This window comes from Tetrapisispora phaffii, chromosome 7 (assembly GCF_000236905.1).
Source record: "Tetrapisispora phaffii CBS 4417 chromosome 7, complete genome".
NCBI lineage: Eukaryota > Fungi > Ascomycota > Saccharomycetes > Saccharomycetales > Saccharomycetaceae > Tetrapisispora > Tetrapisispora phaffii.
This window is the reverse complement of record NC_016526.1, coordinates 551,985-577,726: the sequence shown is the minus strand read 5'-3', so window position 1 is coordinate 577,726 and position 25,742 is coordinate 551,985. Positions and strand designations below refer to the sequence as shown.

The following is a 25,742-nucleotide window of genomic DNA, read 5'->3' as shown; positions in this document are numbered from 1 at the left end:
TGCGATGAGCTTTAAAATTTTTCATGGTGCATAATAAAGCTCATCTCATCTCATCTCATCTATCTTTTAATTGATTAGCTATTTTAAATTCTGTGTAAAGTATATAAAGTTAGTGAATGCCAAATTAGTTTCTTAGTCTATATTTTGGACTATAGTAGTATATAATTTTTATTAAGTTCAACTTGTTAGTTTGCGATAAGCAGTCGTTAGCAGAAACTGGTGTGAATCTACAATGGGTACCTATAGAAAAAGATTCAATGAGAAAGCCAGAGCCGGTCATATGGCTAGGTTGAAAGAGCTTAAAAAGGTAAGAAATAAGCAGTTTACTAGACATCTGGACGATGGTAACAATAAAAATGAATCCGACAATGTGAATACTGTTGAAAGAACGGATGATACCAATGCCATGATTTTGAAACCCTTGAGTGAAGAAGAGAAAGCTTTAAAGAAACGTAAGTTGCAAGAATTGTTTCAGCCAAAGGAATCTAAGGTATCCAGAATGAAGAAGAAGCGTCTGGATAAGTTCATTGAACATCAACTGAAGAAAGAAGAGAAGAAGACCATTATTGAGAAGCTGCAAGACTATAGAGTTGATACTAGTTTGTTTACGTCATCAAAGAGATTAGGCCATGGTAGGGACACTAAGAGGGATGAGATTAAAGAAGCGTTAAGTTTGGAGAAGCAAGGACGTCAAAGTGAGCGTACTAAAGAGATATTATACACTGAACATGAAGTAAAAAACTGGGATGAGGATAATGAAGAAAATGGTGACGAGGATGGTGACGATGATGGTGACGATGATGATTTCGAGGAAAAATTTGGCGATGCTGGTAATTCAGGTTCAGGTTTCGTTGATTATCGTCCAAAGACAATGGGTGGCAATGGAGGCTTTGGTTTGGGATTCAGCAATGCCACTGTTGTCAAGAAAAAAGATAAAATTGTTCCTAAAAGAAAGTATAATTGGAGAGAAAGAGTTGAGAACATAGAAAAACGTAATAACCAATTGGAAGATGAAGAAGATTTTATGAGTTCGAATGAGAGTGGAAGTGCAAGCGACGAATATGCTTCTGAAGAAAACTCTGAAGTAGAAGGACAAGAAGATGGTACTGTCGATATTGAACAAGAGGTATCTGAAGGTGAATTATCAAATGAAGGTGTACGAACCGAGGATTCGGAAGGTTCAGAATCTAGTGGCGAAGACAATGATGATGACAACGAAGACAGCAGTGATGATGATGATATGGAAGAGGAAACTACTGGTAAATTTGAGCATAGTTTGGAGGCTAAATCTTTTAAAAATTGGGCTGTTAATGAAATAAAAAAGGCAGAGGGAAGAGATGTTGACCTCGCAACACCAGTTTTAAAAAATTATACCCCAATTGTACGTCCAGAAGATCTTAATGATGGTCTAGAAGTACCATACGTAAAGATAGATGAAAATCTGAAAAGGGAAACCTTTTATGTCCATGTAAATAGACCAGAAGAAATCCAGGAAGTACGAGCCAATCTACCTGTTTATTCTGAAGAACATAGGATAATGGAAGCCATTCATCATAATGATGTTGTTATTATTTGTGGTGAAACTGGTTCTGGTAAAACAACCCAAGTGCCTCAATTTCTATATGAATCAGGTTATGGTAATCGTGATTCTCCAGATGCTCCAGGAATGATTGGTATTACTCAACCTAGAAGAGTTGCTGCAGTGTCTATGGCAAATCGTGTTGCCAATGAAATGGGAGATCATGGTTATAAAGTTGCACATCAAATAAGATTTGATACTACTGTTAAAGATAATACTCGAATGAAATTCATGACAGATGGTGTTTTGCTAAGGGAAATGATGCAAGATTTCAAATTAACAAAATACTCATCTATTATAATTGACGAAGCCCATGAAAGAAATATTAACACAGATATATTGATTGGTATGTTAAGTCGTGCCGTGAAGCTTCGTGCTGCAGAGCATGCTAAAAATAGCACCGATTTTAAGAAGTTAAAACTGATTATTATGTCTGCTACTTTAAGAGTTTCTGATTTCAGTGAAAATAAAACATTATTTGATCACTCACCTCCAGTTGTGAATGTGGCAGCCAGACAATTTCCTGTCGCTGTGCATTTCAATCGTCGCACACCATATGATTATGCTGATGAAGCATTTAGAAAAACATGCAAAATACATAGAAAGTTACCTCCAGGAGCAATATTGATTTTTATGACAGGTCAACAAGAGATTACTCAAATGGTTACGAAGCTAAGAAAAGAATTTCCATTTCCAGATAAAACTAAAATTAAGAACTACAACGTTCCTGTTTCTGAAGTTAGAGTTAATGCTAAAACAACAGATTTGGAAGCTGAAGATGTCGATTTCAGTGTAGAAGGAAATCAAATGGAAGAGTTTGATGATAAAATCAATGAAGATGTTGATGATTATAAGGATGAATCTGAAAATGAAGAAGGTTTTGAAGAGACTTTGGAGGATACTCAAACTGATAAAGATCCTTTATTTGTTCTTCCGTTGTATTCGTTGCTGCCAACGAAAGAACAAATGAAAGTGTTCCAAGATCCACCTAAAGGATCAAGATTGTGCATCGTTGCTACTAATGTGGCCGAAACGTCGTTAACAATCCCAGGTGTAAGGTATGTTGTTGATTGTGGTCGTTCGAAAGAACGTAAATATAATGAAGAGAATGGTGTTCAAAGTTTTGAAATTGGTTGGGTCAGTAAAGCTAGTGCTGGCCAACGTAGTGGTAGAGCTGGTCGTACAGGACCAGGTCATTGTTATAGATTGTACTCTTCTGCGGTTTTTGAACGTGACTTTCCACAATTCTCTAAACCGGAGATATTAAGGATGCCTGTCGAAAGTGTTGTTCTTCAAATGAAGAGTATGGCTATTCATAACATTTTAAATTTTCCATTTCCAACCCCTCCAAACAGGGTTGCATTATCTAAGGCTGTGTTACTGTTGAAATGCCTTGGTGCATTAGACAATAGTGAGAAGATAACAAATGATGGTAAAAAAATGAGTTTATTCCCTCTTTCTCCAAGGTTCTCTAAAATGCTTCTATTATCTAATGAACAAAAATGTTTACCATATATTGTCTCGATTGTGAGTGCGTTGTCTGTTGGTGATCCCTTTATTGGTGAAAATGAATTAGGTATCGCGAATGTAAACGTTCAAAAACAGACTGGTGATGATGAGGAGTCAGTTGAACCAGAAGTAGATGATCTTGAACTAGAAAAAAAGAGGGCTTTAAGAGCTAAATTTTTTAAGAGCAGAGCTAAATTTAGTAAACTGGATAAGAATAGTGACATATTCAAAGCATTGAGTGTTATATCTGCGATGGATTATATTCCAAAGGATAGTAAACCATTATTTTTAAAAAATAACTTCTTAAAAATAAAAATAATGGAAGAAATAAGTAAGTTGAGAAAGCAGTTATTATATATTATTAAATCAAATACTTCTCAAGAGAACATTGCAGTTTCAGTTACTGATGAAGATTTAAAATCTAGTATCCCTAACGAAATTCAAATTAAATTATTGAAACAGATGGTTTGTGCTGGTTTTATTGATCAAGTTGCCATTAGGGCAGATTACTTATTCCCAGAAGAGGCTGAGATCACAAATAGAACATCGATCATTAACATTCCTTACATACCAGTACTAGCACAAAAGGAAAATAATGTAGAAGATATGTTCACCTACATTCATCCATCATCGATATTAGCGAACAGTGGTGAATTGCCACCAAAATTTTTAGTATACCATTCTTTACACCTAAGTTCAACAAATAAAACCAGACTACAACCATTATGTGATGTTAAGAGTACACCATTGGCAAACATTGCTAGAAGCGGGTCATTGCTGACTTACGGAAAACCTCTGACAGGTCAAGGTATGAAACCAATCAACATATCAGTAACTGAAAGATACTGTTACGTTGTCCCAAGATTTGGTTCTACGATTGACAGTGACTTAAAGGTAGGCTGGGATCTAAATCCTATCTCCGTGCATCAAATAAAGGAGAAGGGACAATGGCAGGTAACAAAATTTATCACCAACAGAAACTACAAGACCATGGAAAAAACCAAGAAATAGAAGCACTAATTTCATCTCAAATTTTATGTTCATGGATATAAATAGATATATCATAAACACTTTAAGTAATTTATAGTCTATTAAATTACGCCACTACAATCAAAGAATCGAATGTAAATATATTTTAATATATATATATATATATATTATTTAATTTAATGTCACATAAGAGTAGAGAGACCAAAAATAATTTGTGACACTTCCTGTTAGTTACCCGCATATAAATTGGTTAGTTTTCAAATTTTAAAAAATTTGACGTCGATGAAAAATTAAGAAAAGTAATTATTATAATCAAATTAAAGAGTAAACAAGGTTTTAATAAATATCTTTAAGAGCGATCTAATGGTTAATATATTTATAAATTCTTATATTTATTTGAACAATAAGATCTTTACATTACCATTGTTTGAGTTTTTCTCTTTGTCCTGGTTTAAAACCATACTTAGACGCAAGATATTGAACACTTTTATATTTTAAAACTAATAAGAGAAAGAGAGAAAAACACATTAATATAAAGCTCGTGATTATTATAATAAAAAATAAGAATGGGTGCCGCTGAGACTATCATTGATGTTCAAACAGTTTTAAAAGCTGCTTCATCTAAATGTAAAGTATTAGAAGAGAGTTTCCCAGTTAAATTTTATGAAAAGAACCCAGATAAGGTATATGAATCCTATTGTCACTTTATTGAATCTAAGGTTGGTGGTAAAGATGATAGTGAAGAGAGTAATGAGTTAGAATTGACTACCATAGCCAAGAAAATTGATAATAATGAATATACCAATGCTAAGAATGGTTTTTATAGGTTATTCCATGATATCAAATTAGTTTGTACTTTATTAATTCATTTTTATCCTCAAGGTTGCAGACAATATCAAATTGTTGATAAATTTTATAAATTCAGTAGTGAATTACTTTTAAGAGAATGTTATAAATTAGGAATAACGTTAGGTTCAGATGCAAAGAAAAAAGAGTTGAATTATACAGAAGTCACTGATCTAGATAAACTTATAGTGAATGATTTCATCAAAATTTCTAATAGTTATAAAGTTCCTGCAGAAGAAACTTATCATATTAGCACTAGAGATAGTGAATTATTTTCATCAATTATTGGCAAATCGATATTAGATAATAGACCAAGAGAATTGCCCAATAATGATTTTGAAATTAATAAGATCATGCCACAAACTAATATAAGAGAAGAAGCTCCACGCCTGGGTTTTATTGCAGCAAACACTAGTAATATTCCTGATCCTACTTTCCCTCCAACAGAAATGATGACAAGATTTTTGCATCCAAATTGGTATTCTCTGCCTATAGCTACATGGTTAGACTATGGCGACTTCAAATCATGGGCGCCTTTTTTCACTTCAAATAACACAGTATCTAACATCAATGACCGTGGGAAACTATGGTTGGAAAGAGTGGGCTACAACAAACTATACCTTGAAAGAGAAAAGGAAATTGCAGGTATAACTGCAGAAGTTGTAAATACTGATAATGAGGAAGTGGAAGAGGTGGAAAAAGAAAATAATATAGAACAAACGTTGGTAACTGGAGATTCAGCAGAACTAATTGCTTCTGAGAAAAACAATAATGAAATAGAAAAAATTAACAAAGAAGACATCAAATTATCTAATTTACTTCAGTGGATTCCGTTGAATGTCATATCAAATGAAGATGTTGAATCCTTTAAAACTGGTGAACAATCTAAATTGATCACAGAGACATTAAAAAAGTTACACAAACTAAGATCCGAAAGAAAAATAGATAGATATGTAACAAAACCTTCTAGCAGTGAGCAAAAATTATATTATAAAGCGAAATTACTATTAAGAGAAGTCTTGGCATCTAAAACTTCAACAAATCTTCCTGTGAGGGCATGTAGCTCTTTTCCAATTTTGCAAGCAAATTACAACGGTAGCATACCTATTGTGAGATCCCAAGCATCGCAAAAGAAGAGAAAATATAAGAAATAATGTCAAAACTCTCCTATTTATTTCAATATTGGAAGAACATAAATCGGGGAAAGAAATATAGCATATAAAGCAATCAGTTTTGCATCTTCACCGACAATAAAAATTATTCATTCTTATTAAAAGATTGAACTATGAACAGAAAAACTTGGATTTTCAAAGGAAAGAGGAAAAAAGTATTACCAAATCATTCTAATTCAAATCCAATAAACAGATTTATATATATATGTGATATAATTAAAAGAAATTAAGTGGGTTTCATTAGATGTTTAATTAACAGTCATCTAGTCATCTACTTTAAGTATTGTAATAATAAAATAGCAGTTGTCACTGTTCACGAGTCATCTCTTATGTATATTTTTTTTTATTACCGTAAGTAAAATTTAAAACTGTTAAGTATGGGAATCTTGAGAACGTAATATATTAACTTTACTAATATTAGATCAATAAATACAAAATAATATTGTCTTTATAAAAGGGTTATATTGCAACTGCAAGCTCATCTAGGTGACTTTGAGGTTGTATAATAGAATTCATACTCATACACACCCTATTGGGTACAGATATATCTATTCAATTGTATTTTCTGCATTAAAGAGATGGGTATGCATTCCAGTAACTTTGAAGAAACGCCGAGAGGCAATCATTGGATTGGTACATCTACCTCTAGCCATTCCAGATATAGAGATTCTATGCTATCCTCACGTTTTCAAGGTAATGACGACTCCATTCTGAATCCGGGAAGCACTAGACGTAAAAATTTCAATTCCAACAATGACATACGCCAGAATTCAAATGATGAGACGAATATAAATAATAATAATCACAATAATAGCAATGACCATGATAATAACAGGAATAGGAATTACAATTATATAAGTAATGTACAGCCATTAATTTCTACAGAAGTAATAGAGGTATCTAAACAAAGGTCTTTGGCTATATTAATATTTTTTTTAATTCAATTATACAAAGTATACGATTTAGTTTTGTTAAAGTCGAATATAGCGGTTTCAGGAGGTTTTACTTCTAACTTTGGTTTCCTTTTAAAATATTTGATTATAGATTCATGTTATTTTTATTTTTTACCAAGTTTCAATATACCCACATTAACATTCAAAACTTGGACAATTACATTACAAATTATGAGCATCTTTATGTTCAATATTTTCTTAACCAATGATCACGAATGGATATTTTTATCGACAATCATTGCTACGTGGAAAAAATATAATACCAAGGAATTGAGTGTCACTGGTGATTCAATTAACCAACGTAAATTATATGATTCTTCTTCCCATTTCAAAGGTGCTCTGACAATTAAAATTTTACCAGAGAATACAGCTATGTTAAACCCACTACAAAATTCGTACTGTTTACCTTTTGATGATTCTCTTTTTCAAATTTCAACGGTAAATGTCCCAATTAGAATAAATTCTACAGCTGACATTAAATTTATTCAACTTGAGCATCGTGATATTTTCACTAATGAGGTTGAATTAAAAAATTTGACTAAAAAAGATTGGAAAACAGTAAAAAGCTTAGACGATTTAACACTAATGAATAAAAAAATGACTGCAGAAAAGTTTAGACAAGAAGCAGACAAGTCAATTAAATACCTAAACATCCCAGTCAAGGAATTGGGTTTGTATCAAATTAAGAAGATAGTTGATTCTAATGATTTTAACCTGAAAATTTACAATTCACATTTAGTTGTAGCGCAATGTCCTACAGCAAGAATTCAAGGTGCAGGTTTAGAGAATAGGTGTATCGGAGACAGTGATAAAGTAAGTATTGAAATTGATGCTGTTGCTCCATTACAATTAAGCTATGTTAAAATAATTGATGGTGTCGAATATTCATATTTTGATAAAAATTTACAACCAGAATCTTTCAAATCACCACTTCAAAAAAGTAAAAAAGATGTTTTATCTAAAGCAGATATGGAAAATTTGTTCTGGGCCCGCAATCAGGAAGTCGTCATTGATTTTGATACAGTCATCAATCAAGCAGGTAAACATATATATAAAGTTTCTTCAATTATTGATGGTTTAGGAAATGTTATGGATCTGAAACAATTTTCTCCTGATGTTCTAGAAGAATTTGAATATAATTATGATTTCAATGTTCATTCTATTCCAAGAGCTACTTTAGATGAAAAGGTGGACCCAAAGTCTCCTACTAAAAGAACTATTGTAATAAACTTCATTAATGAGGAACCAAAATCACTAAATGGAATCTCATCAAAACCATATATGGCAAAAATCGAAGTTACATCTCCTGAAGGAACAAAGTCGTATTTTAATATTACTTCAAGATTTTCTAAATATGAATTTGAAGCAGAGGTTCCTGGTACTTATACTCTTCAGTCAGTTTACTCTAATTTCTGTCCTGGTGTTGTAGCTGGTAAAACTAGTTTGATTGTCTCACAACCAATTGCTCCAAAGTTAACTGTTGATGCTAAACCCATATTGGATCAATGTTTGGGACAAATCGGATTAGACTTTGAACTAACTTTCACAGGTCTTCCTCCTTTTAATTTTGAAGCTAAAATATATAAATTGCATGAAGGTACCAAAAAGTTATTTGAAACAAAGAAATATGTATCACCAAGCACCAGGTATCAGATTTCATATAATCCGAAGGTTGAGGGTAATTATGAAATTGTTTTTGATAATCTATCAAACGAAGTGTTTACTGATGCAATCAACTTAACCCCAATTAAAGACTACTCTTTTGAAACAACTATGAGAGTAAAACCGGGAGCTGTTTTTCAGAATAGATCTGAAAAACAACTTTGTTTGAATGATGGTGTTGATATCCCTGTTATGTTTAAAGGTGAGCCACCATTTACATTAAATTATGATTTAATTGAAATCTTTTCAAACAAGAGAAAATCGTTCAATATTGAAGATATTGACTCCTTTAACTATAAAATTAAAACACCAGAATTCAAAATGGGTGGTGAATATATACTTTCTCTGATTTCAGTGAAGGATTTATCAGGCTGTGTTGCTCCATTAACAGATGCCGACATCAGAATAAAGGTAAGAAGAGATATTCCAACGGCGTCTATGAATTTCTTAGATAACATGAAGACTTTGAATATTAATGAAGGATCAATAGCCACTATACCTATAAAATTATCTGGCGAATCCCCTTTCACAATTAAGTATGCTCAAGTCGACAAAAATAGTGGTATTTTGGAATCGTTTGAAGAAAAATTCCATTCTAATTATAATTCTGTCATTAAAGTCAGAAAGCAAGGCTATTATAAATTACTTGAGGTAAGAGACGTTAGCTGCAAAGGTAAAATTATAGATTCAGATAAATTATTCAGAATTAATTTTTTCAAGAAGCCATCATATGAAGTCCTAGAGAAATTATCAATTAAAACGATTACAAAGAAATCATTCGTTAAAGATCCTGTTTGTGAAGGAGCTTCAAGTTCCGTTGATTTAGCTCTATCAGGTTCTCCGCCATTTACTTTATTATATGAGATTATATCACCATCTGGTGTATCTTCCGAAAAGAAAACCCAGATAGCAACTAAATATGCATCTATCAAAGTGCCAAGTGATCAAAATGGGGAATATACTATCAAAATAAAAGATATTTTTGACAGTAATTATGGTGAATCTAATATGAATATTTATAATCAGAAATCAGGAGAAACCATTATCAAACAATATGTTAATGCTATTCCTAAAGTTAATTTTGCCAATGCTGGTAAAACCTTCCGAACTTGCATTACAAATATTGGTCAAAAAGATATGCTTGCTCCAATTAATTTAAGAGTATCAGAGGGTGCCGATACCTTTATCATCACATTTAATGTGTATCATGAGAGCACAGGCAGAGCTGAAAAAATAATTATAGATAATGTTACAGCAGATGACTTCCGATTTGAAATGCTTTACAAAGATTTGGGACTGGGTTCCCACGATATTACAATCGAAAAAATTGAAGACGTTAATGGATGTGTCAATATTTTATCAGAGAGTGAATCCAACCATGTGTTTATTAAAATTACAGATGCTCCAAAGATTCAACTATTAGATCCATCAGCAACTTATTGTGTTGGTGATTATATTTCATACCAATTAAGTGGAAGCTCTCCTTTTTTGATCAGATATGATTTCAATGGTATTCAATTAAAGACGAAGGAACAAACATCTCAGTTTGTTAGACTGGCATCAGAAGCTGGCTCTATATCAATTAACTCGATTTCAGATTCAACATCTCAATGTCTTGTTGATTTTATGTTACCAAGTAAAAAGAAAGAAGCTGAACGATTATCCTTAGTTATACATCCGTTACCTTCCGTTACAGTATCTCAAGGTGAGTACTTAATTGAAGATATTCATGAAGGTGACCAAGCGGAAGTTATTTTTTCCTTCGAAGGTACACCACCATTTAGTTTGACCTTCGTGAGAACTGAAGAGAATTTGAACACAAATGTTAGAGGAAAACCTCAAATTGTGGAAACCCACAAAGTAACGGATATTTACGAGTTTGAATATAGAGTAAAAACAAGTTTACAAGGTACATATGAGGCTATTGAGGTATCAGATGCCTATTGCATGGCCAAGAATGATGCCTTCTTCCTAAGTTAATTATAGTCATTAGTCATAAAATTATATAGAATTAACATAAAACTATATAAATTGTAAAATATAATAAAGAATTCAAGTTACGAAACTATGGATATTCTGCCGTATTCGCGATAGGTGAATGATTATTTTATATTTTGATTCATTTCAATTAATTATCATCTTTTTTAGTGGTGTAATAATACCATCCATGTGAAGTTTTATTGATAATGCCTGTAATATTTCCATGCAATTCTTGCTCGAGTTCGATCATCTTACTCGAGAGCGCGATATTTAAGGACGAGTCTCGCATTAACCAATTTAAATCATTCTTATAATTATAAGAGTTTGTGAGAGCGGTGCTTACTGTCACATTGATAGATATCTTATTAGTATACTCTGAATATAATCCAATTTTTCTCATCTGTGAATGATAAAAATTACGATTTTTCATTGAATAATCTTTTAGTAATGATGTCCCTAAACTCTTTTCATTTGGTGTATTTTGTAATGATAGGATGATTTGTTCAGACGTTAATTTCTTTTTCCGTATATGTTTTTTTGGAATCTGATATCTGTTCAAACTAAATGCATAATCTTTATATTCCTTACGTTCATTGCCACGACTTAATAGCAATTCAGCAGATGATGTTTTATTACAATTTACAGTATGTTGTACTTCCCCTGGTTCCTGACTGCCATGTTTCTCATTAATATAAATTTCTTTTGGTGGGCTATCTAAATTATGCAGCTTCGATCTTAACAAGAAATCTGTAACCAAAGAACTGAAAGAATCAAAAATTGCACTTTGATTTTTGATAAAGATATCATTTTTTTCCGGCTCAATGTTTATATCAATCATTGATGGGTTTATATGAAAACACAAGAACCAAAATTTTGGTTTCACCAAATCTAATGCTTGATATGAATAATTTAAAATTTTAGTAATTTCCTTTCCAAAAGACAGAGAGAGTGATAGAGCCCTATTGTTAACGGTTAAAAATTTACAATTTTTTTTTGAAGTATCATTTCCATGTTGAAATAAATAACCTGGCAGAATTAAATCTATCTGAAAATTCTCATTGATCTTTATGCCACTCTCATTTAAAATCATGTTTTTGGCGGTGGGCGGTAAGCCTGCTAAAATCATTAAATTTCGAACCCTAGATAAATTTAATTCAGTATTACGTTGCATGTGTCTTAAGGCTATCGATTGGTCTTTATTTAGTTTAATAAGAAAAAATTGAAATTTGATGCTCTTAAAATTGAGTGAGTAATGTGTTAGCAGGTTTTTAACTTTCTCGATTGTACTTCTACCCTTCTTAGAACATTCAATATTCCTTACATATAACCCCTTCAATAATTTCTTAATTACTACCTTTGTGCCAACTTCACTATTAACTTTTTTTATTTTATTATCTTTGATTGATCCTAATTTATCAACAAACCATGTTTCGCCAATCTCTTCCAAGTTAGTTCTTGTTGTAATCTGTACGGAACCTTTTTGAGATGCCAAATTTGCAATGATGGATAATGCATTACCTCTAAATCCCAATGTGTCTATAGATTGAAGATCGGAAAAAGCCTTTGTTTTAGAGGTATAATGATTCAAACACATAAGAGGTCGATCGTTTGGCATCACTCCAGATCCATTATCCTTTACTGATATGTATTCACAACCTCCCGTTTTGGAATCCAGCTCAACAACTATATTCGATGAACCTGAATCAACACTATTATCAATGAGTTCACGGACAGTAGCTGCTGGGTCAATTAAGTACGCACTTGAATGAAGAGTTAATCTATCGTTAATACAAATTTCTTTTATAGCCATGTTTAACACCTTAATGACTGCATGTTGAAACTAAAAGTTAGAGAAATAGTATTACCTTATTTTTGTATGTATTCAAAACCCTTTTTCAAGACATGCATTTGAGGTAACTATGAATCTGTTTTTAGTTTAAATGTGTCTAGCCTTAATAATGTATCATTTGATCATATATAAATCTGTAGATTCTTAAACTTCTCTGCTCCGATGAAAATTCCACACTATAGTGATGATTTCGATTAAGGTCATAAACTTGTTTTAAAAGGTATAAGAGATTTTGAGAAAGCATAAGTTACCTTCGTTTTAATACAGTTTACTACATTATACAATATATCTGTTTAGAGCATTATCTTTAAATGAACTGTTTTAAAGTACTTATTAAAATTTCGATTTGGGAATTTGCATTTAGTAAATGATGCAATCTACTAAATGTATGAAAAAAATAATATTGAAAGAACAATTGCCTAAACTAATCACTTTTGATGCTTATAATACATTATATGCAACAAATTTACCAGTGTTAGCGCAATATTCTATGGTCGGAAAATTATATAATATAACTACAGATCCTAACGAATTAATAAAATCATTCCCAAAGGTTTTTGATAAATTAAGAGAAGACCATCCAAATTATGGTAAAACAACTGGTATATCTGCTTATGAATGGTGGTCAATTCTAATTAAAAATATCTTTAAGCCAGCCGAGGTGCCAGACAAAATGGTAGATGACATTTTAAACAGATTCAATGGAGAAAATGCATACACAGTATATCATGATGTGTTCGAGATTTTAGACTTGATAAAGGAAAAATATCCTAATATTATTGTTGCAATTATTAGTAATACAGATCCTCTTGTTTACGATCTACTTAAAAACCTAGATCTTTACAAGTACTTCGAAGGAAACATATATTTATCATATGATATCGAATTACACAAGCCTGATGCTGCATTCTTCGATCATTGCATTGGGCAAATAATGAAGAAACATTTTCCTTTCATAAATGATGACCAGTTAAATGAGTTTAAAAAATCATGTTGGCATATTGGTGATGAGGCTATCAAAGATATGGAAGGTGCAGCAAACGCTGGTCTAAACAGTATTCTCCTCGATAGAATTGATAAGTATAATTATTTAACTTGTAATCGTGCGAAAAATGATAGAGATGAGCATAACTTATCAATTGATAAAGTTAATGCAAATTTTAATCTAATGTGGGACGAAAGCATCAAAAAAAGTAAGATCATACAGCTGTCAGAGAAGACGTATGTATCATCCAATCTACGGAATGTGAGACAACTTTTATTTAATGAATAGGCTCATAAAAGTTAAAGTTTAACTTGATTGTATAGAATAACCTTTTGGTACTTTACTTGTTTATCTACTATTCTTTTATATATATTTTGATCTTCTATATAAATTATAAATTTAATGTTTAGTTTAAATTTTTTAGGATTTCTCTTAGTAAGTATCGCATTCAAATTGAAAAGAAAGAGGTATCATTTCCTCACCAAAACAATTAAAATCAAAATAGAAAGTTAGATATATTGTTTAATGAAAATTACAGTAATTAAAGTATAAAGATTCTATAAAAATGTCATTGAATTGTTCTTATAGTTCATTAAATTATAAGAATATCCTAGCAATGGAGTAAAAATACTCAATTACCATTCAACCTATGCACAAAATTCTATTGCCGTTGTCGTTAAATTAGTCTTATTCTCTTTATCCAAACTTTTTAGTAGCCTTATTAATTGAAAACACATTTCCCAAAGTTCTGTTGCTGATTGAATTTCTTTTGATTTAGAAGCACTAGTTACTAAAATTCGTAATATCTCCAACATTAACTTGCCATCTTTCATCGCAGTTGTCACAGACCCAAATTTAGTGGATTCTATTGATCTTATATTAACCAATTGATTTGTTTCTTCAATTTCATCAGCGAAATTTTCACTTAGATCAGATTCATCGTAGTTTAAGAATACAATGAGAAGGAGTCCCAATATCTTAATATTATTTGTTGCTATGCACATTTTTAATAAATCTTTTGGACTTACCTCAAATATATCAAATAGCTTATCCCAATACTTTGGCTCAATTTTTCTCAAAGAATAACTAAAAATTTTCAATAATTTGGAGTTTTTATACAATCTCCCTTCATTTACTGACATGTTATCTGAAATCCGAATTAAATTGACTAGTTTTTCTGATGCTTCATTTTTAAGAATTGAATATGACAATATTTTCTCGAGGGCAAAGTCATAGTACTCCAGTGACATATATTTGCTAGCAATATCCTCTGGTGAGACATCATCTTCTAAACTAAACCTTATTACCTCATCCAAATAAATTTTATGTTTTACAAGCAGCTTTAACGTATGAGATTTATTGACAACATGCAGTCCTCGGATAGCAGCATAATCATCATGAATATATATTGGGTAAAATTCATCATCAATTCCAATGGATAATGGTTTAGGTTTACCTTCCCACAAATCTCTGAACTTATACAATAGACATGCGTTCTTTTGAATTAAGAAAATGCTATCGTTCATTACATCCAATATTCTTTCTATATTAGTAGCCAAGAGTACCACAGACCAATCTGAATTTGCTCCCTCTTTAGAAAGTTTATATAGTCCATCATTTGAGTGTACTAAAAATCCGTCCTTGTAAAATGTTAACCATGAAATGTTTTTATATACCAAGGGATGGGGACAGTTAATTTCTAAGCTTGAGGCAAAGCTATGAATAACCTGCAATCCCACCCGATGTTGTACTGAGATTACATCGATTACTTTAATATAGTTATCATAAATTAAAATCAATTCACCAGTGACGCATAATTTTTCCTTAACCTTTATATTATCTTCAGTGACAGGAATATTCCGAGGTTGGGATAAAACATTTGTAAAATATTTGAAATCTTTAACGTTTGCTGGGACTTTGTGTTCCCAAATTATAAATTCAGAATAAGTCTTACGATTTACATATTCTAGTGGGATATGAAGACACTGCAAAAATGTATTTCCATCCTTTGCATTAATATGACAAATTAGGTAGTTGCTCCCTAGCCATTGCATATCAATTATAGATTGGTCAGCAAAACTATACCAAATACCTATTTCAATATTTTGCAATAGTAGTATATCTTTATTAGATATATATATTGCTAATAATTTCGAAGCACTATTTATCCTTATAAGAGGAATGCAGTTATTTATCGTACGAGTAGGAAGTTTAATTATCTGGAAACCATTATTATTAAGAGAGGAATCAAAATAATTCGAGACAAATGCAATATCGTTGTTCGAGTTGTTCATAACAAATGGCTGAGGTGAATTAAAATTAAATTGAGTTTGTTTTAGTTCTTCCCAACAATCCCACACTTGATAGCTACTTATTTTACTGAATGTGATGAATGTCTTATCAAAGTAAATGAAATCAGATAAGTCAAACACCGACTTATAACCATCTTCTCTTTTGTTGCAATATATTAGATTCCCAAACTCTGTATAAAAATAAATAGTATTATCCTCAGAAATCAATACTATTATGTTTGTATTTAAACTTTTGCCAAATTTTATTTTGAAACCTGGGCTCCAACTCATAAAAAGTTCACCAGTTTCTAAACTAAAAAAGTCTAATTTTTGAAAAGTTAATAGAACTAATTTGTCATTAAATACAAAAGTACTTTTTAAATCATCTAGGAATGGTAAATCATGTATTGGAGTAGCAAGTCTATTGGAAAGATCAATAGAATTTATTGTGTATTTTATTTCATTTTTATCTGAATTGTCACTGCTTAATTCTTTATTTGCGGATAATGCAAAAACCTCTGAACCTCCAACAACTAGCTTAATACCATTCTTAATATGTATGAAATCTGATTTTTTAATTTTAAACTTCGAAATATTTATACATTGTAAGCCAGTTGAAGACAAAAGAACTACCAGATCTGACGAGCCTATGCCATTAGATTCCAGTTTTTTCAGGGCCATCATGTCAATGACTTCATGGTCTAAATTAAAAATCGTCTTTAATCTCAATTCTAATCTTTTAATACCAATAGCCTCCTGCGCTTCTACAGTTAATTTTATTTTTGGGAAATAGCCAATATCTTCCTTGATTTGATATCCATTTTGTATAATGATATTATTATTAGAAGAATTAACAACCTTCAAAATATTATCGTTTATATTATCATAGATTTTAGGATCAAAATTTTTACATTTATCAGCTATATCCATGACTGGTATACCATAGTCTTTAAATACATTTTTACTATTTGTATCTCTTAATATTTGATAAACCAACAGACTGTTTTTCTCAGTTCTTACATACACGACAGTCTTACCTTTATGATATTGTTTATAAAAAGGGGTTTCATTAGAGTAAGTAGCATTGGATTCATCAATAAGTAGTAAAGAAGATGAAGTCATCGTTACATTTGTGCCAAGCTCTTTAATTGAAGATTCTGTTCTCTCATGGCATGCCACTAATGCAGTTGGTTTAAAATTGTAAATTAAAATACGATCTAGGGTTAAAATAATAAAAATATTAACTTCAGGAACTATAAGTGTATTGACTATTTCACTTTCCTCTAGTTTTATTTTCTTATGTTTATTATAACGTTTTAGAATAGTGAATTCTTTAGGGGAGCTACTTGGCCATACGCTCATCTTTATTATTGATTGCTACTGATTAAATTATTATCAATTAAGCTGTTAAGTAGCTGACTATTTGACTAAGGAGTCAAGTATATGATCGAATAAATACCTTGGCAAATACCATGTTAAAATAAGTTGAGTCTACTTGAAGTGTGTTCTTTATGTAATTAATTTCAAGAGTGTTTATTTTTCAGATTTCTGGTTACATAACAACAATTCAAGAAATATAAAATTACGCAAATATAGATGCCGCAGGCAAATAGAAGCCTCACACCAATATTACATAAATGATACAATTAAATTATTATAGATTTAACAGTTTATTATAATGCACTGAATTATTGATGAGATCTCTACGTTTTAAATTCCAATTAATAAATCATAAATGGATATGTTAACATCGAGTACATCGAAGTTCATGAATCTAATGACATTTTATCGAAATATTTTTTAAATGCATTATTATAAATTAATAATAATTGTAGTAGAAATAATATATAGATGTAAAATCGTTTATATGCACATTGGTATTCAATCAGAAAAGCTTAATATGTTTAGCTTACAAATGAGATGATTGAGTTGTTATTATAGTGAATGACCTGATAGTCTTTTAATTTTCTTGAAGATTAGATGAATTGGATTAAACACTGATAGTCTTCCAAACATTCAAACCATCAGTACCAGTACTCACCAAACAACCTGGAATTTGCTTATGCCATTTAACGTCTTTGACTTCTTTTTGCCAGTGAACAAATAATAGTTGTGGTGGGATTTGCTCTAATTCCTTTATTTCTGCCTTTTGTTGTTTGATTTCTTCATCATCAGCTTCGACGGACAAATCCCATAAAGTAACAGTGTTGTCTTCAGAGGCTACTGCAACTATGGATTCATCCAAAGGATTGAAACTAATCGATGTGATAGCACCTTTATGGAAGTCGTATTGAGCCACTGGAAGAGCTTTTTCAGAGTTTGGAGAAAATTGTCTTAGATCCCAAATACCCCATGTACCTTTATCATCCCCACTTGCTAATAAATATCCCATTTTTTCATTCCAACTAATAACGTTGACATCTGTATTGGAGACTACGGTTGAAATGACAGGTTTGTGTTTTTTAGATCTGGTATCCCATATTCTAATATAACCATCACATCCTGCCGTCGCAAAGACTGTTGATTCTGTACGAGACCATTGGATATCTTCTATAGATTTATTGTTACCAACAGTAAAAGGAGTCTTATCGGTTACCCACTTAGAGGTATGTCTTTGTGTTAGATACACCATACCAGAACAGTCACCTGTTAATAAGGCACCAGTTTTAATTAAAGGTGACCAATCCAAACCATATCCTTCGACATTACCATGGTTTCTAATTGTGTGTAATGGTCTTTTAGCAGTTTTTGGAATTTGATAACCTGGTGTTTCAAAAGCTCTAGTCTGTGGTGTTAAATCATAAATAAAAACCTCACCATTTTCACTCATTGTAGAGGTCAAAATTTCTTGTTGAACAGTGGCATATGGAGAAATACGAAGTCTATTTGTAGTGTCTCTTAATGGTAAACTTTCATTTTCTAAAATTGGTTCTCCAGCTTCGTCATCATCTTCATCATCATCTTCATTATCTACATTATCATCATCTTTAACCAAAGTTTTAGTTAAATGTGATAATTTTAGTACCATCAACTCATTATCTTTCTTTTTAGATGCCTGAGTAGCCGTAGTCATTAAGATGGATTGAGGATAATTTCTACGTTCGGAGCCTAAATTATCTGGAATAATATCCAAGGTTAAACATGGCCATGGTAAATTAACATTATGCAACATTTCATAGACAGTTGGATCAGCCTCTAACACTTCATCAGGACCTAATGGACGAGAAATATTTGGTAAATACAATTGTGGACCAGAACTCTCTTTAGCCTCTTCATTTTCTTTTAACAAAATTTCTTCAGCTTTCTTTTGTTTCTTTTCAAAATATTCCTCAGCATTTAGATCTGCATCCTCTTCATCATCATCATCGTCTAATTCAATGATTTCACCATCACTTTCAAATTCATCACTGAATTGATCTTCAAGTTGACCTTCCATTGCAACATCTTCGGATTCAACTACGGTAGTTGGACCGTTACCTGAAACAGTTTTTGATGTGACGTTTCTAGCTTCATCTTCGTCATAAGCAGATCTCTTTGACATTGTCGTCTATCTTTTCTGATGTTTTTCGAGGTGTCTGCTAAATAAGCTTAAAAGTGCTTAGTTAACCATTCAATACAGATTAAATGCACTATATGTTGGAATAATCAATTTTGATATAATTATCTGTAATGCTCATCTCATCGCCAAAATTTTTTTCTTATGATTTTATTACTCTGCTATAAAATTTTTTTTTTTCTAGTTCAGTATTGCTGTTACCCGCACTTACAAATATATCCATAAACTTAAAGACCCTTCTAAGATTGAGAGCAAGTCACGTGCTGGTATAAAATAATTAACAACGGTTACAACTAAGAAGAATGGTTTAAAGGTAAAAACAGAACACTATTTAATTGAAATTTATTTTGAATTTATGGAGGTGATAGTATACCCATGGGGTTGTCTTTCATCACAATTGGAGTTTCTAGACATGATATGTCTGTCTAGTTTTACTTTGAAAATTCAAAAAACTGACAATGCCTTCTTTTTGTATAAACATATTTTTTCAAAAGAGAAACAGATATAAAAAGAGCTGGAATCTTGTGTTTTTCAAAAGGGTTTTGGTATCTTGTTAGATGATACTCGTTTTTTGTAAGGAACTTGCTTGCTTGACTTATATATGCATACTAACGAATGGAACAAAATGTAGTTCCAGCATTTTTTAAACATTAAAAATTTGGCATCGTTCAATTGGGCAATATAATTTTCCTAGCTAAGTAAATTATTATGGCTAGTTTACAAGATTTAAACTCAAACATTTTTTTGACAAAGGTGAAATTTTTACTGTTTATGTAAGACTGGACAAGTCATAATTATTACAAATTTGGTTGGACTTATCGAATTGCTCTAAATAAGGTAACAACACCATTTCTTTTGTCTGCCGTAGATCTTGCGTTTGTACCTACGGAAAGCTCGGATGGTAAAAATGAAACGAGGACATTTTCGGTAAGTATCGTTTTATCCGGACAAAAATATATTGATAAGATACCTTTATTAATAGGTCAAACGATTGCTATACCATTGCATTTTTTGAAGCCAAGCCCAGAACCATGGCGTTTGTCAATTACATTTTAAATGAGATGCCGTGACGTAAACCGATATAATTGTATTATCTTAATAGCAACATGTTTACCTATTTCAAGCAGAGTACTCCTTTCTCTGTAGACTGTGTTAAGTTTTAGTTAATTTTTTAGCCGACATCCGTCCATTTGTCCAAAACTGAATTACATTCTCGATCTCAATTATCAGACAATGCGTGACAACGTTTGAAAGTAAAAAAATGGGCTTTTCGTTTGCCGCAAGAGAGAAATTAGAAACAGGCTTTTTTCTTTTTTGAATGATAAAATAGTTGTAGCCCTCGGTTATTTTCTTAAGGTCATAAAAAAACGGAAAACTTTATATCAACGGAAGTAAGATTTACCGCGTTGAGATCATGACAATGTAATTGATGATCATGCCATTCCAACAATAAGATCTAATATTAACCGACATGCATCGATTGTGCTTTGGATTAACTTAACCAAGATAGCATATCATTTATACGAGGAAGGGATTTGTCCATTGTCCATACATATTCAAATCCTAAGAACAATACAAGCATGATTACACAAGATATACGAAGCACACGTAGTACTGATGAGATGAATCTTGATATTTTCTTGTGTACTGTTTATCAGCTAATAGATCTGCACATTCTAGATCACAGTACCTAGTACCAACAGATAAAAGTCAGTACACAGCGTGCTGACATATAAACACATAGACTTTCAGGACATAACGATGAGCGGTGTAACAGCATTAAAAGTCCTTACAATCGAGGAATATCTGTCTTCTTGCATTGGCCATTTCAAATATTAAAGCTAAATTCATAATTTTACTGTATTTTATCGAACAATCTACTATTACTGTTAAATTTGTGCCTGTGATGGACTCAATATATGTCTTGCCACAAAATACAAGTTGTTTTTGTCAATCCGTTATACAAGCGAATATTGCAAGATGGAGGGAGAAGATCAATGAGTAAAATGGCATGGATTTTCTAAATCCCTACAATTGGATCAAAAAAAGGTCAAATAAACAGGGCTTGGAAGTCAATAACGCTAGATATGGTGATGCACAGTTTTCCCAGATCGGTCTGATAAAGCCTATCATTTTACTACGCTAAATATTTTTTGCCTTCATGATCCATTCCTTTTGCCGTGTAAATCCATTCTTAGTAGTAGCAGACCAATAAAACAATAGAGTCAGAGAGTAGGACCAACAGGAGGGAGCATACAGTTGAGACATGCCGAGCTTAATTTCAAAATACGCCGCGACATGTACTTGAGAAAAAAACTAAAGAATGAAAACACTCGCAAAGACATACTTAGGAATACAAAGAATACAGTCATCCAAAGTCTAGGAAAAGGAACAGAAAACCAAAAGTATTGCCAGTTCTTCGTACGATCTATGTTCTAGTTATCCATTGTATTATTTCTTTTTTGGAAAAGCAAATTCCGTTACAACCGAAAACACAGCGTAAATAGAGACATAAGATAAATATGGACGGTGTCATCTGCAATATCCGTCCGCGACTATAATATTCGGAATATTCATTATTTAAATTGAAATAAGAAACGGACGATAAAATAATATAGAAAAGCAGGAATAATCATGTAGTATAGGCTCGTTAAAAAAATGACATGCCACTTTTCCTGTTATCATTCCCAATGTACATCTTTGTGAATTCTTGAATAAAGCATACATCTCACTAAATAAAAACATTGAATCGAAAGAAGCAATGAAAGGTTAAAAAGCAGTCGTCAATCAATGGTCATAATCACAGTATTGGATACTGTGATTATCGGATCTCTAGGGTCTGCGTGTCCTTATTTTTCAATTCTATAAAGACATGCATTTTCAAAGAAAATGAACAGGAAATGGACTACTTCTAAATCTTTCGACAAGGACATTCTGCCTCCTCTTCAAATGCATCTAATACGTATTTTCATGGCCCATCTGGAACACACCTACATACATGCCAATACATCAGCTAGAAGAATCATGAGGGAGCAAAGAGAAAAGGAACAACAATTAATTGTACCAAGTATTTAAGATTTTGATTGCTTTCACTCTGCCCCTCCCCGATTACACTTCGTTAGTTTCTGTGAATCACAAATACAATAATTAGATGTGCAACGGAATGCGTGCCGCCACCAAACAAACAATACATATCTCTTACGATGTCCTGAAGGAAACAATACATCGCAACGTAATAGAAGTCAATTCTACGAAGAAACGGATATACAAATCTGGAACATTATTCCAGATATGAAAGAAAATAAAAGACGTAATTTCAAAACATCAAAAAGGAAAGACATCTCGTAGTACCCTATTGTGCTTTTTTCCTTCTAAATTTAATGTCATTCTTGCCACAAACGAAAAAAAGAAGTAAAAATTAGGACAATTATGCCATCGATGTAATAATCCTACAACGGTCCAATACAACGCGCCATTAACAAACACGCACACATATACGCACGCACATACGTCCATATCTTACCATTTTGCATTTTGGTATTGCTTGTTTTGCACAGCGATTACGTCCAGTGTGCAGTCTTTGAATAAAATAATCAGCAATGACCCGCCCTGCGTACTCATATCTCCGCACTGTATGTTTCTTTTTATCGTTGTTTTTCAAGTTTGCCTCCGTTCAAATGACTTGGCATACATCAACTTCTTTTTGTTCAGACTCGATTTGCACAACAAAACAACCGTAGGAACTTGAGAGATTCGCCAAACAAAAATGCATAAAAAGGAAAGAAAACGCACAGACGCACACCCACTACTAATCATTTCCCGTTGGCTGCGTTCTCGTGCGGTGATTGCATCCCTCTTCCCTGGTGATTAAAATCGTTAACTAATAATATTCTCCGAGCCTCGCCCCCGTCTCGGTCTTGTCCCCGCTCTCGCGTCGCTCGCTCATCAAGATTATGTTAATTTTCGTTTTGCAAAACGCATATTATAAATTTTTTTTCTTTTCCCATCCATCTGCGCTGCTCATTTTCTGTTGTTGCTGCTCGCCTGCCAACCATATCCCGTCTCCCCTCCCTCCCCCAATTTCGAGCTGCTGCAATTTAGACATCTAGTCACTTATTTATTCCGTTGAGACCACACCAGGCTATGGAGAAAACCAACTTTACTACTTACTCTCTTTTCGTTATTAATTAGTAGTCAATTATCTAACTTATTAGTCAGTTAATATTACTTATTAGATTCCAAGATACGTTACGTTGTTCATTCATTCATTACTTTCTGCGATCCTTAACTTTATCTTAAGATCTAGACCGCTTTGTCGCTTATTGGATCTCGACAATTTACTTTTACTTTCTCGAGATGGTGCTCTTGCTCGGACGTTTCTGCGTTCTCTCATTATCCACATATGCATGTCTAATGAACATATTACGTGTGGTTCTTGGTCCTCTGTAGCTTTTGTTGCAGGATTTTACAAGGATCTTGTTACAGTGGCACTGAGTCTCTCCTTTTTATCGTATTTATATAATTATATATCCATACACACACATATCATCATATGGAACTAGTTCATTCACAACTAACGACAATTATAAACTTATATTCATCAAGATCTCTCCATCCACTTTTTGATTTTAAAAGAAAAAATTATAATATTTGAAAAGTTATATAAAAATCAATCCTTTTACGATAATTTTACACCTTTTAAAATATTCCTTTTTCTTTCGTCCTGTTTTCACTTTTTATATTCTTCTTCCAATATTAAAACTGAAAAAATAATCATTAACAAATAATAATATTCATAACTGAACACTAATAAAACAGCAGACTGTAAACATCTTTGTATGGACTCCTATTGAAGACAAAATAAACTGAAAAAACAACAGCAAAAAACACACACAATCATGAATGGAACTAACTCGCTGCCAGTTACTAAATATCCCTTACATCCAGGTGGTGGACTACATCAACATAACTATCCACCTTATGCAGGGCATCTGAGTGGTGCAACAAATTCAAGGTTTGTTTTGCAAACTCAACCCCATTCAACTTCTTCCCCCGTCCCAAATGAACAGAATGCAACAAATGTCATCAATAATCAGCATGCAAGTAATGCTATTAATGAGCATTTTTATAAAAAAAGATAATGGGCATGTTGAATGTTGAAAACAACATTAAAAATGAACTACTGGAATTTAATTCTGCTTATATTAAATACAATTCAGCAACAAGTAATGATGATGATATTTTAAAAAATATACCCATGGAAAAATTCTATAATTTTCTGGTTTTATTGGGTGTGTTAGAAAAAGATATGAAAGCTTTATTAAAACTAAAACAAATTTCCATTAATAACAACAAGAGTAACGCATCCGTTCAAAAACAATACGATATTGCTAGAGACCTTCCCTCAAATTCTTCGAAAAATTACATATATGCTGATGATCATCAAGAAATGTCAAAATCAAATTCAACATCTGCTTTGACTCAATCGCCGCCACAATTTCAATTACCACCAATTTCACACCTAACAAATCCAAGAAGTCCAAACACTAATTCTCATTTAGCTGAAAAAGAGAACAATAATAATTCAAATGTATTCCATTTTCCAACTGGTATTCATCATACAATTTCAGATCACCAAAGTATCGAAAATGCTCCAAATTCATGCGAGAAATTAATTATGAGAATTAAAAAAAGAAATAACTTACATAATCCATATAATTATATGGGTGCTGTAAATTCAAATCAAATTCATAAAAGACAATTAGCTGACAATTTACAAAGCCGACTCATTAATAATAATGTAAGTCATTTACATCCAGATTCAAGGCATCTACCAAACAATAGCATCAACGTAAGTAATGTACCATACGATCAAAACAATCCTTCAAGAAATCAAAAACTTTTGAATAGAGTTGATCCACCAACATTATTTTGTAAACAATGTAATGAAAATGAAACTCCAGAATGGAGAAGAGGTCCATACGGTAACAAAACATTATGCAACGCTTGTGGCTTATATTACAGCAAATTGATTAAAAAATTCAATAGCGAACAAGCTAATATTATAATGAGATATAAAAAGACCACTTATCCATCAGATAGAAAAATTCCACTACAGTTTGAAATACCTATTAATTTTATTGAACATTTGAAAAATGATTCCACTCTAGATGATGCTTATTTTAACAAATAATAGTCTATTTCTATTATCATTATCATTGGCAATAGCAAACAATATATTCTTCAAAAAACATAATTCTTAAGATTAACATTAGTTCATAAGTAAAACATTCTCATGCATCTCACCTCATGAATAGTTTTTACTTCTCACTTATTGAAACTTCTAATACAAAAGTTTATCTTTACACAT

The 25,742-nt window shown here is 32.0% G+C and overlaps 8 protein-coding genes across 8 annotated transcripts; 5 read left to right on the top strand and 3 right to left on the bottom strand.

Moving 5' to 3' along the window:
* Positions 1–232: 232 nt before the first annotated feature.
* ECM16 (ATP-dependent RNA helicase ECM16) lies at positions 233–4,099 on the top strand (the record flags this gene model as incomplete). Its single annotated transcript, XM_003686494.1, has 1 exon — positions 233–4,099. One exon carries the CDS (start codon positions 233–235, stop codon positions 4,097–4,099), a length of 3,867 nt encoding a protein of 1,288 aa, XP_003686542.1.
* Positions 4,100–4,644: 545 nt separating this feature from the next.
* On the top strand, positions 4,645–6,078 carry RSC58 (Rsc58p; the record flags this gene model as incomplete). Its single annotated transcript, XM_003686493.1, has 1 exon — positions 4,645–6,078. One exon carries the CDS (start codon positions 4,645–4,647, stop codon positions 6,076–6,078), a length of 1,434 nt encoding a protein of 477 aa, XP_003686541.1.
* A 596-nt stretch (positions 6,079–6,674) lies between these two features.
* Positions 6,675–10,691, top strand: POM152 (Pom152p; the record flags this gene model as incomplete). The annotated part of the gene is made up of 1 exon (XM_003686492.1): positions 6,675–10,691. One exon carries the CDS (start codon positions 6,675–6,677, stop codon positions 10,689–10,691), a length of 4,017 nt encoding a protein of 1,338 aa, XP_003686540.1.
* A 148-nt stretch (positions 10,692–10,839) lies between these two features.
* MLH2 (mismatch repair protein MLH2) lies at positions 10,840–12,501 on the bottom strand (the record flags this gene model as incomplete). Its single annotated transcript, XM_003686491.1, has 1 exon — positions 10,840–12,501. The coding sequence occupies one exon, from the start codon at positions 12,499–12,501 to the stop codon at positions 10,840–10,842; it is 1,662 nt and encodes a 553-aa protein (XP_003686539.1).
* Positions 12,502–12,907: 406 nt separating this feature from the next.
* DPI35 (Dpi35p) lies at positions 12,908–13,813 on the top strand (the record flags this gene model as incomplete). The annotated part of the gene is made up of 1 exon (XM_003686490.1): positions 12,908–13,813. One exon carries the CDS (start codon positions 12,908–12,910, stop codon positions 13,811–13,813), a length of 906 nt encoding a protein of 301 aa, XP_003686538.1.
* Positions 13,814–14,172: 359 nt separating this feature from the next.
* TPHA0G02660 (uncharacterized protein) lies at positions 14,173–17,178 on the bottom strand (the record flags this gene model as incomplete). The annotated part of the gene is made up of 1 exon (XM_003686489.1): positions 14,173–17,178. The coding sequence occupies one exon, from the start codon at positions 17,176–17,178 to the stop codon at positions 14,173–14,175; it is 3,006 nt and encodes a 1,001-aa protein (XP_003686537.1).
* A 628-nt stretch (positions 17,179–17,806) lies between these two features.
* RRB1 (ribosome biosynthesis protein RRB1) lies at positions 17,807–19,357 on the bottom strand (the record flags this gene model as incomplete). The annotated part of the gene is made up of 1 exon (XM_003686488.1): positions 17,807–19,357. One exon carries the CDS (start codon positions 19,355–19,357, stop codon positions 17,807–17,809), a length of 1,551 nt encoding a protein of 516 aa, XP_003686536.1.
* A 5,155-nt stretch (positions 19,358–24,512) lies between these two features.
* Positions 24,513–25,565, top strand: GAT2 (Gat2p; the record flags this gene model as incomplete). The annotated part of the gene is made up of 1 exon (XM_003686487.1): positions 24,513–25,565. One exon carries the CDS (start codon positions 24,513–24,515, stop codon positions 25,563–25,565), a length of 1,053 nt encoding a protein of 350 aa, XP_003686535.1.
* Between the last annotated feature and the right edge of the window lie 177 nt (positions 25,566–25,742).